The 18,687-nt window shown below is 37.2% G+C and overlaps 1 protein-coding gene across 2 annotated transcripts in view; it reads left to right on the top strand.

Annotated features, from left to right (window-relative positions):
- Positions 1–18,687, top strand: part of DPP10 (dipeptidyl peptidase like 10) — a 689,759-nt gene that overhangs the window by 131,916 nt on the left and 539,156 nt on the right. For both annotated transcript variants that reach the window (XM_060106086.1, XM_060106085.1), the window contains exon 2: positions 18,007–18,121. In XM_060106086.1, coding sequence (XP_059962069.1) covers positions 18,007–18,121 — 115 coding nt within the window. The remainder of the gene's footprint in view (positions 1–18,006; positions 18,122–18,687) is intronic.

Here is an 18,687-nt window from a genome sequence, read left to right as displayed (position 1 = left end):
CTTTCACATATAAGCCCTTCTTGATGCAAGTCTTCTTTAACTAGGAAAGGGTCAATATAGATTTGGTCTTTAGCATACCTGAAATGTAACACCACCGGTGTTCTCTTCTCTTCTCTGGATTCCTATCACATTCAGCTTCTTACACTACAATGTTAATTTTTTAAGAATATTTTTTCTGTTTCTTTTTTCTTCTATTCTTTAATGATCTATTGATCTCTCCAACTAGACTGCTAGGATTGTCACTTCTCTAAAGGGAGTAAACTCATCTGGAGTCCTTCCCAATCCTTCCTTCCTTCCCTCATTTCTCCCTTCCTTCCTCCTTCCATCCATCATCCAGTATAAGCTGACATCTATCTTTGCAACAGGCTGAGACTTCAAAAATGTATTTGTTCATTAAGAGTCTACAAAAGTCTTATAAACCTGTTTCAAAGGAACTACTTTTCCTGACTCAATGACAGTTAGTACTCATGAACAATTATATACTTTTTTTTTTATTCTTCAAATTTGAGAGAGATGGTTACAAAATTTAAATTAATACAGACTAAATAGTTTATGAACAGTTTTCACTTGCATTATTTCTTTCAAGGCTCACAGATACCATATGCAAATTGGTAATATTACTTCTATTGTGTATGTGAGCAAAGCAAAGCTGTTTTATCTAGGAGGCAGAAAAGTGGGGATGGGTTTTGTGACATGCTGACTGCATGAGACAAGGTCTGATGGCAGTATTTGGGCATATGCTGCTATTTCTGTTTGATGCCTAAGAAAATGAAAGCCTTATCTTAAGACACGCAGGGCATGTATGTAGACCAGGTTGCTAGGTTTACTATTTTCTCTCTCTCTACAATGAATATTCCACATTAGACATGGATAATCTGTTGTCAAGTTAGTTTTATATCACATTTTGATATAAAAGTAGTTTTATATCTATTGATATAATAGTACTGAAAATTAAAAGTTGAAATTCTGAAAGTAACTGCAAGGTAAATATAAAGTATTATACAAAGCCCCCAAAATAGTTTCTTAGTCTGTTACGTTCATATCATCAGTGAATGTGGATTGATGCACCATGTATCAAAAACTGTGCTGGGCATCACAGATACAATGAGAAATGACTAGATTCCCTGACGTCCTCATAGGCAAGAGGTTAGTTTGCAAAAATATTAGAACTTTGGGAAGACTTAGCGGAAGATAATGTTTTCAGCCTTCTCATCTGAAATCAAGCTCAAAGATAATGGTCTGGCTTGTTAGAAACTCATGCTGGCTAATGAACCCCAGAAATTTAGGCCTGTTGATCCAGTTTGTAGATCACTGAGATTCTTTTAGTGCTCTTTAAACAACAAGCATACAGCTCCTGAGATGAGTCGACAGCTACTCTCCTGGGATGTCTTTTCTCTTTAGATTTCAAAGGCATCCTTGTCCTCAAATGGCAGAGATGCATCCCTCAAGATTAAAGACCCTATTCTTTACTCTTAAAGTATAAAGCTGAGCATAGTGTGTCAGTCCAGATATTTTGTGAACACTTACTATGTGCTGTACTAGGTGTCGGGGATGCAAAGATGAGTGTGAAATGGTCTCACATGCAATTGAGGTGGAACTCAATTGAGATTAAAACTTGATTTGGTAAATAACAAATACAGAGGAAGATAATCAAAGTGACCACTGTGTCTCAGGCACTATCGGTTGGATTCATAATTTAAAAATATTATTTCAATTGTATATGTAATAGACCTAGTAAGTATGTAATTGGAATTTAAAATCCAGACGTACTGACTCCAAAGCTGCTAAGCCATAATGTGTTCACCAAATTTCACTGAAGCTGAAGTGCATCATTTTAACAGTTCCAGAACTGTAGGAGTTATCTCTACAATTGAGATTCTCAACTTTTAGTGTGCACAGGAATCATCTGGAAGCTTGTTAAAACAAAGACTGTTCAGGACCCAGAAACTCAGTAGGTCTGTGACGGTGCTGAATTATTTGCATTTATACTATCTCAGAGGTGACCCTGACAATTCTTTGAGTAGCACTAACCTCGGGAATGTTTGTGAAATTTTAGCATACAGCAGAATCATCTGGACAGCTTGTTAAGAGACATTGTTGGGCTGGGCCTGGCCACGGAGATTCAGAACGTCTGGAATGAGGCTAACTAATTTTTATTTCAAGCATGCTTTCAGAAGACATTCAACAGCATCTAAAGGTCAGCTTTAGACTCTGCTGGTTCATGAACTGCACTGAGAGCTAAGGAACTATCTAACTAGGTGGACGGAAACCACCTAATAAGAAACCCAATTTCAAGAAACGTAAAACCTTTGGTCAAAATACGTACTCTACTTAAGATGGAATTGTCATCCAAGAAGAGAAAAAAATATGGGAAACTGTGAATGGCATGCATCTGAGAAGCAATAAGTGCTACAAGTAACAAGTGATGATACATTAAAATAAAGGTGTTACACATATAGAGGGAGAGGGTAGGCTGCTCGAAGGATATAGTGATACCTTTAGCTGTCTGTTTACTTAGAGATCAGTTTGTTTATATTTTTTAATATCTTGTCTGTGCATTCATTTTAAACATTTTAAAAACATTTTTATTGGAGTATAATTGCTTTACAATGGTGTGTTAGTTTCTGCTTTATAACAAAATGAATCAGTTATACATATACATATGTTCCCATATGTCTTCACTCTTGCATCTCCCTCCCTCCCACACTCCCTATCCCACCCCGCTAGGTGGTCGCAAAGCACCGAGCTGATCTCCCTGTGCTATGCGGCTGCTTCCCACTAGTTACCTATTTTATGTTTGGTAGTGTATATATGTCCATGCCACTCTCTCACTTAGTCACAGTTTACCATTCCCCTCCCCATATCCTCAAGTCCATTCTCTAGTAGGTCTGTGTCTTTATTCCCATCTTACCCCTAGGTTCTTCATGACCTTTTTTTTTTTCTCTTAGATTCCATATATATGTGCTAGCATACGGTATTTGTTTTTCTCTTTCTGACTTACTTCACTCTGTATGACAGATTCTAGGTCCATCCGCCTCACTACAAATAACCCAATTTCATTTCTTTTTATGGCTGAGTAATATTCCATTGTATATATGTGCCACAACTTCTTTATCCATTCATCTGTTGATGGACACTTGGGTTGCTTCCATCTCCTGGCTATTGTAAATAGAGCTGCAATGAACATTGTGGTATATGACTCCTTTTGAATTATGGTTTTCTTAGGGTATATGCTCAGTAGTGGGATTGCTGGGTCATATCATAGTTCTGTTTGTAGTTTTTTAAGGAATGTCCATACTGTTCTCCATAGTGGTTGTATCAATTTACATTCCCACCAACAGTGCAAGAGTGTTCCCTTTTCTCCACACCCTCTCCAGCATTTATTGTTTCTAGATTTTTTAATGATGGCCATTCTGACCAGTGTGAGATGATATCTCATTGTAGTTTTGATTTGCATTTCTCTAATGATTAATGATGTTGAGCATTCTTTCATGTGTTTGTTGGCAATCTGTATATCTTCTTTGGAGAAATGTCTGTTTAGGTCTTCTGCCCATTATTGGATTGGGTTTTTTTTTTTTTTTTTTTCTTTTTGCGGTATGCGGGCCTCTCACTGTTGTGGCCTCTCCCGTTGCGGAGCACAGGCTCCGGATGCGCAGGCCCAGCGGCCATGGCTCACGGGCCCAGCCGCTCCGCAGCATATGGGATCCTCCCAGATCGGGGCACGAACCCGTATCCCCTGCATCGGCAGGCGGACTCTCAACCACTGCGCCACCAGGGAGGCCCCTGGGTTGTTTGTTTTTTTTGTTATTGAGCTGCATGAGCTGCTTGTAAATTTTGGAGATTAACCCTTTGTCAGTTGCTTCATTTGCAAATATTTTCTCCCATACTGAGGGTTGTCTTTTTTGTCTTGTTTATGGCTTCCTTTGCAAAAGGTTTTAAGTTTCATTAGGTTCCATTTGTTTACTTATTTTAAATTTCCATTTCTCTAGGAGGTGGGTCAAAAAGGATCTTGCTTTGATTTATGTCATAGAGTGTTCTGCCTATGTTTTCCTCAAAGAGTTTGATAGTGTCTGGCCTTGCATTTAGGTCTTTAATCCATTTTGAATTCATTTTTGTGTATGGCGTTAGGGAGTGTTCTAATTTCATTCTTTTACATGTAGCTGTCCAGTTTTCCCAGCACCACTTATTGAAGAGGCTGTCTTTTCTCCATTGTATATTCTTGCCTCCTTTATCAAAGATAAGTTGACTATATGTGCGTGGGTTTATCTCTGGGCTTTCTAAGCTGTTCCATTGATCTATATTTATGTTTTTGTGCCAGTACCATACTGTCTTGATTACTGTAGCTTTGTAGTATAGTCTAAAGTCAGGGAGCCTGATTCCTCCAGCTCCATTTTTCGTTCTCAAGATTGTTTGGCTATTCAGGGTCTTTTGCGTTTCCATACAAATTGTGAAATTTTTTGTTCTAGTTCTGTGAAAAATGCCAGTGGTAGTTTGATCAGGATTGCATTGAATCTGTAGATTGCTTTGGGTAGTAGAGTCATTTTCACAATATTGATTCTTCCAATCCAGGAGCATGGTATATCTCTCCATCTATTTGTATCATCTTTAATTTCTTTCATCAGTGTCATAATTTTCTGCATACAGGTCTTTTGTCTCCTTAGGTAGATTTATTCCTAAATATTTTATTCTTTTTGTTGCAGTGGTAAATGGGAGTGTTTTCTTAATTTCACTTGCAGATTTTTCATCATTAATGTATAGGAATGCAAGAGATTTCTGTGCATTAATTTTGTATCCTGCAACTTTACCAAATTCATTGATTAGCTCCAGTAGTTTTCTGGTAGCATCTTTAGGATTCTCTATGTAGAGTATCATGTCATCTGCAAACAGTGACAGCTTTACTTTTTCTTTTCCCATTTGGATTCCTTTTATTTCTTTTTCTTCTCTGATTACTGTGGCTAAAACTTCCAAAACTATGTTGAATAAGAGTGGTGAGAGTGGGCAACCTTGTCTTGTTCCTGATCTTAGTGGAAATGCTTTCAGTTTTTCACCATTGAGGACAATGTTGGCTGTGGGTTTGTCATATATGGCCTTTACTATGTTTAGGAAAGTTCCCTCTATGCCTACCTTCTGCAGGGTTTTTATCATTAATGGGTATTGAATTTTGTCGAAAGCTTTCTCTGCATTATTGAGATGATCATATGTTTATTCTCCTTCAGTTTGTCAATATGCTGTATCATGTTGATTGATTTGTGTATATTGAAGAATGCTTGCATTCCTAGGGTAAACCCCACTTGATTGTGGTATATGATCATTTTAATGTGCTGTTGGATTCTATTTGCAAGTATTTTGTTGACGATTTTTTGCTTTTAATATGTTTTCTTTGTATTCAATTTTTGAAAGCTTGATTCATATGTGTCTTGGCGTGTTTCTTCTTGGATTTATCCTGTATGGGACTCTCTGTGCTTCCTGGACTTGATTAACTATTTCCTTTCCCATATTAGGGAAGTTTTCAACTATAATCTCTTCAAAAATTTTCTCAGTCCCTTTCTTTTCCTCTTCTTCTTCTGGGACCCCTATAATTCGAATGTTGGTGTGTTTAATGTTGTCCCAGTGGTCTTTGAGACTGTCCTCAGTTCTTTTCCTTCTTTTTTCTTTATTCTGCTCTGCAGTAGTTATTTCCACTATTTTATCTTCCAGGTCACTTATCCGTTCTTCTGCCTCAGTTATTCTGCTATTGATCCCTTCTAGTGTATTTTTAATTTCATTTATTGTGTTGTTCATCGTTGCTTGTTTCCTCTTTGGTTCTTTTAGGTCCTTGTTAAATGTTTCTTGCATTTTCTCTATTCTATTTCCAAGATTTTGGATCATCTTTACTATCATTATTATGAATTCTTTTTCAGGTAGACTGCCTATTTCCTCTTCATTTGTTAGGTCTGGTGGGTTTTTACCTTGCTCCTTCATATGCTGTGTGTTTTTCTGTCTTCTCGTTTTGCTTATCTTGCTGTGTTTGGGGTCTCCTTTTAGCAGGCTGCAGGTTCGTAGTTCCCGTTGTTTTTGGTGTCTGTCCCCAGAGGCTAAGGTTGGTTCAGTGGGTTGTGCAGGCTTCCTGGTGGAGGGGACTAGTGGCTGTGTTCTGGTGGATGAGGCTGGATCTTGTCTTTCTGGTGGGCAGGTCCACCTCTGGTGGTGTGTTTTGGGGTGTCTGTGGCCTTATTATGATTTTAGGCAGCCTCTCTGCTAATGGGTGGGGTTGTGTTCCCATTTTGCTAGTTGTTTGGCATAGGGTGTCCAGCACTGTAGCTTGCTGGTTGTTGAGTGAAGCTGGGTCTTGGTTTTGAGATGGAGATATGTGGGAGATTTTCGCCATTTGATATTTCGTGGAGCTGGGAGGTCTTTTGTGGACCAGTGTCCTGAAGTTGGCTCTCCCACCTCAGAGGCACAGCACTGACTCTTGGCTGCAGCTCCAAGAGCCTTTCATCCACACGGCTCAGAATAAAAAGGAGAAAAAGTAGAAAGAAAGAAGGTAAAATAAAATAAAATAAAGATAAAATAAAGTTATTAAAATAAAAAATAATTATTAAGAAAAAATATTAAAATAAAAAATAATTATTAAGAAAAAAATTAAGAAAACATTTTTTATAAAGTAAAAAAAAAAAAAAAAGAAATGGACATTCAGAGCCCTAGGACAAATGGTGAAAGCAAAGCTATAAAGACAAAATCTCACACAGAAGCATATATATACACACTCACAAAAAGAGGAAAAAGGGAAAAAATAATCTATCTTGCTCCCAAAGTCCACCTCCTCAATTTGGGATGATTCATTGTCTATTCAGGTATTCCACAGATGAAGGGTACATGCAGCTTTAATCTGCTGCTCCTGAGGCTGCTGGGAGAAATTTCCCTTTCTCCTCTGTTCACACAGCTGCCGGGTTTCAGCTTTGGATTTGGCCCCGCCTCTGTGTGTAGGTCGCCTGAGGGTGTCTGTTCTTCGCTCAGACAGGACGGGGTTAAGGGAGCCACTGACTCGGGGGCTCTGGCTCACTCAGGCTGGGGGGAGGGAGGGGCTCAGAGTGTGGGGTGAGCCTGTGGCGAGAGAGGCCCGTGACGTTGCAGCAGCCTGAGGCGCGCCGTGCGTTCTCCCGGGGAAGTTGTCCCGGGATCACAGGACCCTGGCAGTGGCGGGCTGCACAGGCTCCCAGGAGGGGTGATGTGGAGGGTGACCTTTGCTCGCACACAGGCTTCTTGCTGGCGGCAGCAGAAGCCCTAGCGTCCCACGCCCGTCTCTGGGGTCTGCGCTGTTAGCCACGGCTCGCGCCCGTCTCTGGAACACCATTAAGCAGCGCTCTTAATCCCCTTTCCTCGTGCACCAGGAAACAAAGAGGGAAGAAAAAGCCTCTTGCCTTTTCGGCAGCTCCAGACTTTTTCCCGGACTCCCTCCCGGCCAGCCGTGGCGCACTAGCCCCTTCAGGCTGTGTTCACGCCGCCAACCCCAGTCCTCTCCCTGCGCTCCGACCCAAGCCCGATCCTCAGCCCCCAGCCCCGCCCGCCCCGGCGGCCGAGCAGACAAGCCTCTCGGGCTGGTGAGTGCCGGTTGGCACCGATCCTCTGTGCGGGAATCTCTCCGCTTTGCCCTCCGCACCCCTGTGGCTGCGCTCTCCTCCGCGGCTCCAAAGCTTTCCCCCTCCACCACCTGCAGTCTCCGCCCACGAAGGGGCTTCTAGTGTGTGGAAACCTTTCCTCCTTCACGGCTCCCTCCCACTGGTGCAGGTCCCGTCCCCATTCTTTGTCTCTGTTTATTCTTTTTTCTTTTGCCCTACCCAGGTACGTGGGGGAGTTTCTTGCCTTTTGGGAGGTCTGAGGTCTTCTGCCAGCGTTCAGTAGGTGTTCTGTAGGAGTTGTTCCACGTGTAGATGTATTTCTGATATATCTGTGGGGAGGAAGGTGATCTCTGCGTCTTACTCTTCCGCCATCTTCCCAGCCCCTCCATTTTAAACATTTAACATATAAAACTGATTAAAATGTTTTGAGTGATATAAAATGAGATTAAATGTTATCCTTAGAAATAGTGTTTATGTAGAGAAAAGGGTGGGCCCGAGCCAAGCCTGGGGTAACTCCATAGTTCAGAGGTAAGCCTAAGAAGAAACCAGTAAAGAAAATGGAGAAGTGGCTAGCAATGCAGGATAAAAAAACAGGAGAGTGTGGTGTCACAGGAAAGACTTTCCTGGGAGGCTGTATTGGTTAATGCATTAGAATGCTGCTGAGAATTCCTGTAAAATAATGGAAAAATTGGCTCTCTGATTTGGCACCATAAAGACCATGAAATCACCTCATTGGAGTGTTGTGTGAAACCCCAATTGGCTTTCTTACAGAAAGAAGGTATAATGAGAAATTGGGATCAAAATATAAACAATTTGCTGATATGTGTGTGCATGGAATTTTTTTGAAATATAGTTTTGTTTATTAATGTTTCCTTTCTTACTAATATTCCACAATTTTCATTAGCACAGATTTATATTAAATTTTAGTATCTGGCATCCATCATTATTTTTCTTTTTTCAAAGTTATTCTATCTTCATATGATTATTTTTCCAGATGAATTGCGAGATAATTTTATCAGTTCAAGGAAAAAGAGTTCTGTTAGGATTTTTATTGGAATTACTTAAAATTTTTAGATTAATCTAGGAAATGATCATTTTTTTCCATATTGAATCATACTTAACAGGAATGCAGTGATTCCCTATTTCCTTCAAGTGGTCTTAGAAATCCTCTGGTAAAGTTTTGTGGTTTTCTTCCTTTGGACACTAAAACTTTCTAAAGTCACTTAATATATCTGTTCCTATGATGAATGTTGCTATTATTTACATTTTTAAAATTGTGACAAAATATGCATAAAATAAAACTTACCATTTTAATAATTTTAAGTGTACTCTCAGTGGTATTAAGTACAGTCATACTGCTGTGCAACTATCATCACCATCCATCTCCAGAACCTTTTTCATCTTCTCAAACTGAAACTCCATACTCATTAAACAGTAACTCCCCACAAAGAGATGGATACAAAAACTGGACTCTTTTTTTAGCTCCATCCTTCCTACGTTATGTAAATGATGTTATAAATTACATCTTTGTATTGTATACCCATTAACACAGACTTATAATTAATTTTTATGTTTTTGTTTCTTAAATTCTGTAGAAGAGTAAAATGTGGAGTTAGAAGCCAAAATTAAAGTAATGTTAATTTTTGTATTTGTCCTCATATTTATCCTTATGGAATACTTTGCATTTTCTTATGACTTCAGTTTATGTCTAGCAATCTTTTCATTTCAACTTGAAGGACTCCCTTTAGCATTTCTTGTAGGGCAAGTCTAGGAGCAATGAGGTGTTTTATCTTTTATTTCTGTGGGGATGTCTTAATTTCTCCCTCGTTTTCAAAGAACATTTTTGCTGGACATGGATTTTTTTGGTTGACAGTTTTTTCTTTCAGTACCTTAAATATATTGTCCCACTGCTTCTGGCCTGCAAAGTTTCTGCTGAGAAATCCATTGCTAATCGTATTGCAGATACTTGTAGGTGATGAGTCACTTTTCTTTCAAGATTCTCTTTTTTGTCTTTGACTTTTAATATATTTATTAAAATATGTCTCAGTATGGATCTCTTTGGGTTTATCTTACTTGGAGTTCATCTTACTTGGAGTTCACTGAGCTTTTGGTGCTTTCATATAACCATATCTTTCTTCAGATTTGAAGTTTCCATCACTATTTCTTCAAATAAACTCTCGTACCCTTTCTCTCTCTTTTTCTTCTCCTTCTGAGATTCTCATGATATGTACATTGCTCTATTTGGTGCTACCCAATAAGTCCCATAGGTTCTGTTTACTTTTCTTCATTCTTTTTTTCCCTTTTGCTCCTCAAACTTGATAATTTCAAAGGACCTGTCTTCAAGTTCACTGATTCTCTTTTCTATTGTTTGAGTCTGCTGTTAGGTTTTTAAATTCAGTTATTGTATTTTCCCACTCCAGAAATTCTGTGTTTGTTTTTTTTTAATAATTTCTGTATTTTGGTTGATCATCTTTTGTTCATATATCATTTTCCTGATTTTCTTTAGTTCTTTGCCCATGTTTTCCTTTTGCTCTTAGAGCATATTTCTGATAACTGTTTTAAAGTCTCTAGTAGTCCAGAACCTTTGTTACTTTACAGTCAGTTTCTAGAGGTATATTTTGTTCTCTGACTGGACCATGTTTCCCTCTTTCTTTGTAAACCTGTGATCTTTTGTTGAAAATAGGGCATTTGAAAAAATAGCCACTTCTTCCAGTTTTTGGAGACTGGCCCTGTTCACAGAAAGACGTTTTCTAATCAATCCAGCAGGAAGCCTCAAGATATTCTCAGGATTTTTGCATTTGTCTTCCCTTGGCCTGTGTGTACATGTTCCCCCCTCCCTTACTCCCAGTTCCCCTGTATACATGGCTGTTTTAAAATGTCTTGATTTCTTTAAGAGTATCACCCTGCTTTTTCTTAAGGTCTTAAGTGTTCCACTGTGTTTCTAAGCAGGTAATCTCTATCCTCAAATTCTGCTTGTTTATAGTCCAGCAGTTTTCATGCACCATGGAAGACTCCACTGCTTTCCATGCCTTCTAACCTGAGATCTAAACTATGCTGCTATTTCTGTCAGGCAAGACAGAAACCCGTCCCTCAGGTAGCCCACAGATAGGCCAGAACATGCCAACAAGTTCCACTTATTTTTTCCATCTGAAGGAAGGAACTTGGAATTGAGTCACTTCCTTCTGAGCATGCTAAACTGTGCCAGGGAGGGAATGAGGGTATTCAAACATGCCATGAAATCTCCTGCCTTTTTAAGTGTGACTTTTTCTTGATTGGGCATTTGCTTGGTTGCTGCATATCCTTCACTGGTTTTTGGAGCTCCCGTAATGCTATTTTAATCACTCTATAGTTGTTTACTTGATGTTTCCATGAGGGAATGAGGACCTGGAGCATCCTAGTCTGCCATCTTGCTGATAACAGATCTGTTTGTTTGCTTTTTTAATTGTTTCTTTTACAGTTTTAGTTGTGGTTTTGAAGCCTAAACAGGTTCAGAATCATAGATGATCAGCCAAACCTCTAAATCATGATAATAGAAATGTGAAACTATTACTGAAAAATATATTGATGATAGCTGTCATCTTTGTTTTGTTTCTAATTTAATGGTGATCCATCGAGGAGTGTGTCACAAACAAATATAATTATCAGGGAATTATAAATGACAAATTACAACTGAGACAATTGCTAGTTCTTTTATAAATAAATTAATGTTGAACAGATAAAACCAAATCAGAATTTTTTAAAAAAAAGAATAGAGCAAATTTCAATAAAAGACTCTTGTCTTGCATTTCTAATAAGCTCCCAGGTGATATTGATGCTGCTGTCCATAGTTCATACTATGAGTAGCATTTATTCAGCACTGCCTCATGTACACTGATAACACAAAACTATAATAGATGTAATTTTGAAAAAATGTATAACTTTCTGTATGAAATGTGATTATTTACCAAAACTATGCACTTTATTTAGCATAGAGTCTTCTAATTGGAGAAACATGATAAATGAGGAACTTGTGAATGTCCACAAGTATAATGGGCAATTTTAAGAAGCAGTAGGTATTACAAGTGTTAAACTGAAAATTAAATATGAAAAACAATCTTTATGATTATATTTTCTTTACTGATATCAGTAAATGTTGTAAGGAACTATGCCTATATCTCCTAGTGGTGGATATTATTATCAGTAAATGTTGTAGGGAACTCTGACTATATCTCCTAGTGGTGGAAATATCTCACAATGTTTAATTATTATTTATATTGAGCTCCTGCATTGAATTCATTAACATTTTATTTAGTACTTTTGCATTTATTTCTTTATTTAAATTGAGCTTAAATTTTTTTTTATGTGCTTTCTATTTCAGACAATCAAGACAAGGTAAACATTAAAATTTTGGAATTTTCCTTCTTTCAGTATACTCTGAAATGTTTCAAATGGCACAGGAATTATTTGTGTCTTAGAGGCAAAATCTGTGACCTTGTAATTTTGTGGAGCTATATAAAAAATTGTCTCAATTTCTTTTACGCTTACTGGTCTATTCCAGGTTGTGAATTTTGTCAATTATCATTTTTGCTAAAAAGAAAAAAATGCACACTTTGTTCCATTTTCCAATACCTGTGTATTTTTATACACACTTTCCACCTATTTAAAAAAGAAAAAAATCCTCTGATTCCTTTTGTCTTTCCAGATTTTGTATATGTAATTCTATAATCCCACCACATCTAGTACCTTATTTCTTAGGAAATGATGTATGAATGCTTAAAGAAAAAAAATTATATCAGTACAAGGAAGTTAATAACATCTCCCCTCATTTCCCATAGAAAAATTCTGCGATTTGCTGGGTTACCTTTATTTATGTAACTTCGTACTATACTGGTGGTAAGCAAAATCTTCATTAATGTTTATACTCACTGGGGACGGTTCTTATTTTAATTTGTATTCCCAGTTGCATGTAGTGTAATGTTCTATATTCTGAAAGACTGCAGTGCATTTTGTTAAACAGAATGATTTAAAGAGAATTGGCCAACTGCTGAATACCCATGTCACAAGGTCTTTCAAGCCAGAGCTGGCTAAACATTTCTAAGAATGATGTAAAAGGATTTTTTTAATCAGTTTTTTAATCATTATTTTACAGATGGCTTTAAAAGTCTTAACTTAATGCTATGCTTTTCTAATATCATGAAACAATATACAACATTTAAAAGTACCTTAAGTTCCTTTAAGGTATTTTCCAATTATTAAGTGTAAATGCTTCAGACTATTTTCCTATTCACAGTTGAGACTATTCACAGTTGTGAATGTGAACACCATGTGACGGAAAAAAATCTTTTTTTTTTTTTTTTTGGTACATGGGCCTCTCACTGTTGTGGCCTCTCCCGTTGTGGAGCACAGGCTCCGGACGCGCAGGCTCAGCGGCCATGGCTCACGGGCCCAGCCGCTCCACAGCATGTGGGATCTTCCCGGACCGGGGCACGAACCCGTGTCCCCTGCATTGGCAGGCAGACTCTCAACTACTGCACCACCAGGGAAGCCCTAAAAAATCTATTTTTATTAAAACACACCCTCATCCAATCTGCAGACATAATTTCAATATCTTGATGATATTTCCTCCTTGCATCTTCCTGTAAATGTTATTACTTTTTGATACAATTTTAATATGGAGGGATCATATTTCTTTTCATGATGCATATGGCAGTTGAACATGGAGTTTTTTAAGGGGAACTACAAGTAGAATATATATTTATATTTATTATATACATTTATATTCTTTTCTTATTTTTAAGAAAATTGAATTTGTTGGTTCGGCTTTTTTCCTTATTTTGCCCAAGGAAATGATATATAAATCTTGGATGTTTTCTGCTTATGATTTCTAGCATTTTTTCCCTTTGTATTTGAACACATTAAAAATTCATTTGGATTTAGGTAAACTATGTGTGTTGAGAACATCCGTCTTAGAAACTAAACTGTTCTCTAAAGGGTGATGAGTAATTTGATTGGCAGTAAACACAACATAAATAACTAGGTTACCGAATGAGTTTAATGTGGCCTGCAGCACCAAAACATCTCTAGACAATCACAACACTGAACATCAGCTGCAGTTGGACGCAAGTGTTTTAACCTATACATCTATCCACTGGAGGACTGACTTTAAAAACAACTGTATATATGGATTCTTAAACATTTGTTCTTATACCTTCAAACCTCTCCAGGGAATTTAATATCCCAACATTGACTCTGTGCTTCCTCCAAAGCATTCAGATGATGACATTGCAAGGTCAGGCTGCTGCCCAGCACAAACCTGTCCTGTGGGCCTGACGTGTATGTTTTCAGGTGTTGTCTAGGAGGAAGTCATTGAAAAGCAGAGCCAATTAGAAGCACTTCCAGCAACAATAGAAATTATTGAGGTTGTCCAAGAAGAAGATAAACTGAAGAATGACAACTGTATTTTGGGATCCAAGCATCAGATAAATGAAGCTAAAAATAATTGCAATCAAATTTATCTATAGCAAGTAGTTCCTTTTTTAAAAATTACTATTGATGTGTATTTAACTAATGACACTGTAGCTCTATACCATTTCAGGTACCATTTATACCACTTAATTAACTGGGCAACCATTTTCTAAGCACCTATTAAAAGGGCTAGAATTTCTTCAGTGGTCTAAGGAATATAAAGTTATCTAAGATGTGCTCCTTACCTTAAGGAGATAACTTTGACAGGGATATGATGGCTGTTTATACATGGCTTTAAGCATTACCATCACCATTATCAGAACTGCTATCATTCATTCATTCATTTGTTTATTATCTATAGCATACCTAGTATGTGCCAAACACTGTTCAAAATGCTAGGGATATAGCAGAGAACAAGATGATCTAGGTTACTGACATCACAAAGCTTCTATTCTGGAGAGCTGAGACTGATAAAATGAACATTCAAACAACTTAATTTAGATTATTATAGATGTATGATTTACTATGACATAATATACTCAAAAATGATAACGATATGAAGAAAAATAAAGCTAACTGAAGAAATAGCAGTGGATATATAATGTTATTTTGTAGAGGGTGGCCAGGCAAGGCTTCTCAAAGGAAGGAACATTTGAGATTGAGACCTGAAATGATGCGAGAGAGAGAAAGAGTGACGTGCAAGTGTACTGAGGAAGAACATTCCAAGCAGTTCACTTAGTGTGAACTGTCTTGTACATTTAAGTGAGAGCTTTGTTTGAATAATTTGCTTTAATCCTTGTTACATCTAAAAATAATTATTGTTATTATTCCAGTTGTTCAGCTAAAAAAGAAGCCTGAGGCTTAGGAAATTGTAGAGGCATGTTGTTTGCAATCTCATAGCTATTAAGTAGCGGAGTTGGTCTCAAACCTATTGGTACAGTGCATTTTAGGCTTTTTTTTTTTCAGAAGGAAAATTATATCTGGCTCGCATAATTGGGGGAAATTTTCAAGAGAAGAGACATTTGAGCAGGATGTTGAATGATCGACAATGTCTGTAATTGGATGCGTATGAAAGGAATTGGAGAAAAAACTGGGAGTGGAATGGTTAGGTGAAGTTTGAAGCATCTGAGGCATATGTTGGAAATGGTAATCAGAGCAGTATAGGGTAGTGTTCTTTCTCAAAAAAAAAAAATCAAGTTGGATGAAAAGACTGGAGCTTGACTATAGACCATTGTTATTCTAGACTCACACATTTGCACTTAATTCTTTAGATAACGTAGAGACATTAAAGGACTTTGTGAATAAAGTGATGTAAGTAAAACCGTGCTTTAGAAATATAATGGTAACGGAATTTAAGATGGATGGAAAGGTGGGAATTATAGTAAGAGTTCATTAAGTCTGCAGTTCCTAAAACGGACTTGTAGATGCTTTTGGTATTGATGGGTCATTTTTAGAGGAGCCAGACATTCTTATGTGCATCACTTTATGAACAGAAAAGTATTTTGTACTCAAACATGTTTTACCCTTTTTTTAAATGGTATATTTTTTCCTAGTCTGCCATTCCTGGGAAAATATGAGTTTATTTGAAAGCATTACAGACTTCAGAAGAGCTTTTATAAAATTGTGAATTTTCTCAGATAAAAGATATTAAAGTACAACTATTATTATGTAGGGGTTCAAATCATTCCTTGCTTCATTGGCTTATTGATTGATTCAAGAAATATCTCCTTTTAGAATAGCATATTATAGTGTGTGAGTGTGGTTTCTGAAGCTAGACTTTCGTGGATTGGACCTTGAGATATCCCGCTGATTAGCAGTAAGTGGTTTGTTATTTATGTCTCTAAATCCCATGTTTCTCATCTGCAGATTTGTCAAAATAATTGTAATCTCACCTAATTCTCATGAGGATTTTGTGAGATTGTGAATATAAAGTACTCAGTACAATACGAGACACATAATAAGATATCTATTATTGCTGTTAGACAATGCTTGGTAGGCATTGCATAGTTACATCATATTCAAAAACTGAAAAACACACTCTGAACACATTTGTCTAATAATTTGCCTTGCGTTCCAGTGACAGTGAATCAAGATCAGAGTCAGTAGGTTTAAAATTATCATTTCCCCTTGATTCCTTTACTGGACTGAGAAGACAGTTATAATTGCTTACAATTATTCTTTTTTCCTTTTTCTTACCTCCCTTTGAGTTAATAAATATGAAAGTGTTTATGATTCTTCATCCAGATACTCACTTCCTATTATTTGTTGCCCTTCTTTCATTATCTCTTAGTTCTTGAGATGAGTGTTTCACAACTTTTTGCCCAGCATAGGCATCTACGTATAGCATTGCCTCTCTAATCTATCATTCTGGCTTCTGAGTAGTCTTAAATAGAGCCTTAATATGGAGAATAACTGGTCATCACACCACACAGATTCTGACAAAGAAATTGCCCAGGAAACCTGCAGTCACGTCGCATTCCAGAAAAGGGTTTATGGTCTTAAGAAAACTATTGCTTTTCTTGATGTTGTTACTTAAGTGCTGATGATTTGCTAATCTACTGTTTCGATTTATGTGGAATAAGTTTATGAATGGAAATTCTAACCAAAATTCAGAAGGGAGAGAGGTATTGGACAATAAGCATTAATAAGCAAGAAAATGAGGTATGGAGTGAGCCATTTTAGAAAAAAGATTGGAATTGAGTTCTGCTGGATTTGGTTCATCAGAGTGAAAAACCTAAAGCTACTGATCTGAGAAGGGGAAAAACAAACAATAACAAAATACCTCCTATGCATGGTTTCTTCTTGCATTTAGTTAGGACCTAGTTCTTTAAGTCCAAAGATTTTATTGCAGAACTGAATGCCACTATCCCTATATGAAAATTGGCTTCAGTGCTTTAAACTGTGAGTCACAATACGCCATTTATAGATTATCAAATGTTTGCTATTTTACTTATCTTTGTTTAAAGGAAGACTGTGGCTTCTTGGGTTATTTGTGCAAATACGGTGAACTGGAAACCTTTACGTTTTGTTTGATTTGTCCCCAAATCATTTGACTATTTCTGAATAAAGAAAGCTCTATTAGGACTGGAGGAAAAGAGGCTGGGGATTGGGATAGGAAGAAAGAAACAAGAAGCTTAGTGTTTTATAAACTTTATTACAAAGAAAATCTGGCATTTATTTCAAACTAGTGTGGTCTGTGCTTTACTTTGGTGAATGATGCTCATATATTTCTAGTCAGTAGAATAGAACACAGATCATCTGAAAAATGAAAAGCTTTACTATATGTATTGTAAGAGATGCTCAAGTTTATCCTACCCCATCAATCATACCTCCTTGCCAATATCATGCATGCTGCCCAGGGAGAGGATGTCATAAACCATTGATATAGAAGCACTCATTTAATTTAGTTACTACATCCTGTTGATATTTATGAGTGGTAGGGGAACTGTTTAAAAAAAGGACCTTTTGAGTTGACAAATGTGCACTGCTCTGCAGTGAGGGGGCATTTTGAATGATTTTCCCATCACTAATCTTTTTTTCCCCTTACCAGTTTGAAAAGTGGTCTATAGTGCTTCAGGAATATTAATATTTAAATCTTTATTGTAAGTTCCATTGTGGCAAGAAAAAATGTAAATGGGCATACTTTATTTACATAATTATTTTGCAGAGTATCTTGGCTATCATCCTAGTGTTTATATTCCATGTATTTTAATGCCATCCACATTTTAGACAGCAGGCATAAACCTTTGCTGCTTTATCTCTTGGAGAAATAAGATTGCCCCCCAAAAGGTAGCCATTTATAATATATACACCTTTGAATAATTAAATGGGCTACCAAAGAGGAAGAGGATTCTAATCAGCTTTCAATGTGATTCTTCCATGTACTGAATCATTCCTTTATGAGTACATTTCTTTTGGAGCATGTATAATTATGAAACTTCTTTTTTTTTTTCTATCTCGGTAGGAACTGGGAAGTAACAGCCCTCCACAGAGAAACTGGAAGGGAATTGCTATTGCCCTGCTGGTGATTTTAGTTGTATGCTCACTCATCACCATGTCAGTCATCCTCTTAACCCCAGGTAATCTGTCTTTATTACTCTCTTATGATGGTATTGTGGATGATAATTTCACATTCAAATGCCTTAAGAGGGTAGTCACATGTGGTATCTTAGGACACATTAGCATTGGTTGGAATAAAAAAAATGAATAACCAGACATTTCGCACATGGCACAGTCATTTTGTGGTTTAAATACCATGCAAGATATTTGGGGGAAGCTGAAATGTAAAATATATATATTGAGAATGCCAAGGAAACCTTTGGTCTCCAATGCTGTTTAGAGACTTGTTATGTTTGTCAATTTAATAAATGCGGGACACGTTTGACTTTTCTTGTGGGTGGAGTTGAGGGAGTGGAGTCTGGAAGTTTCCATATATAGGAGACAGCCCAACTATAATGACAGTGGTAAGGGAGGATTTGACAGACAAAGAGGATTAGATCAAAAGAAAATGAGCTAAGCTTCTAAATAAGACACTTCCACTTTCTCTCGTCTTTCTCTGTAGTTTATACATTCCCAGTTTCTCTCTGTCTAAAGACCCTCTCCAGTTTGCTCTTCTTTTTTTTTTTTTTTTTTTTTTTTTTTGCGG

Source organism: Mesoplodon densirostris, chromosome 8 (assembly GCF_025265405.1).
Source record: "Mesoplodon densirostris isolate mMesDen1 chromosome 8, mMesDen1 primary haplotype, whole genome shotgun sequence".
In the NCBI taxonomy this organism is placed as follows: Eukaryota; Metazoa; Chordata; class Mammalia; order Artiodactyla; family Ziphiidae; genus Mesoplodon; species Mesoplodon densirostris.
Note: the sequence above shows the minus strand (reverse complement) of the source record. Positions and strands in the feature narration are given on the sequence as shown.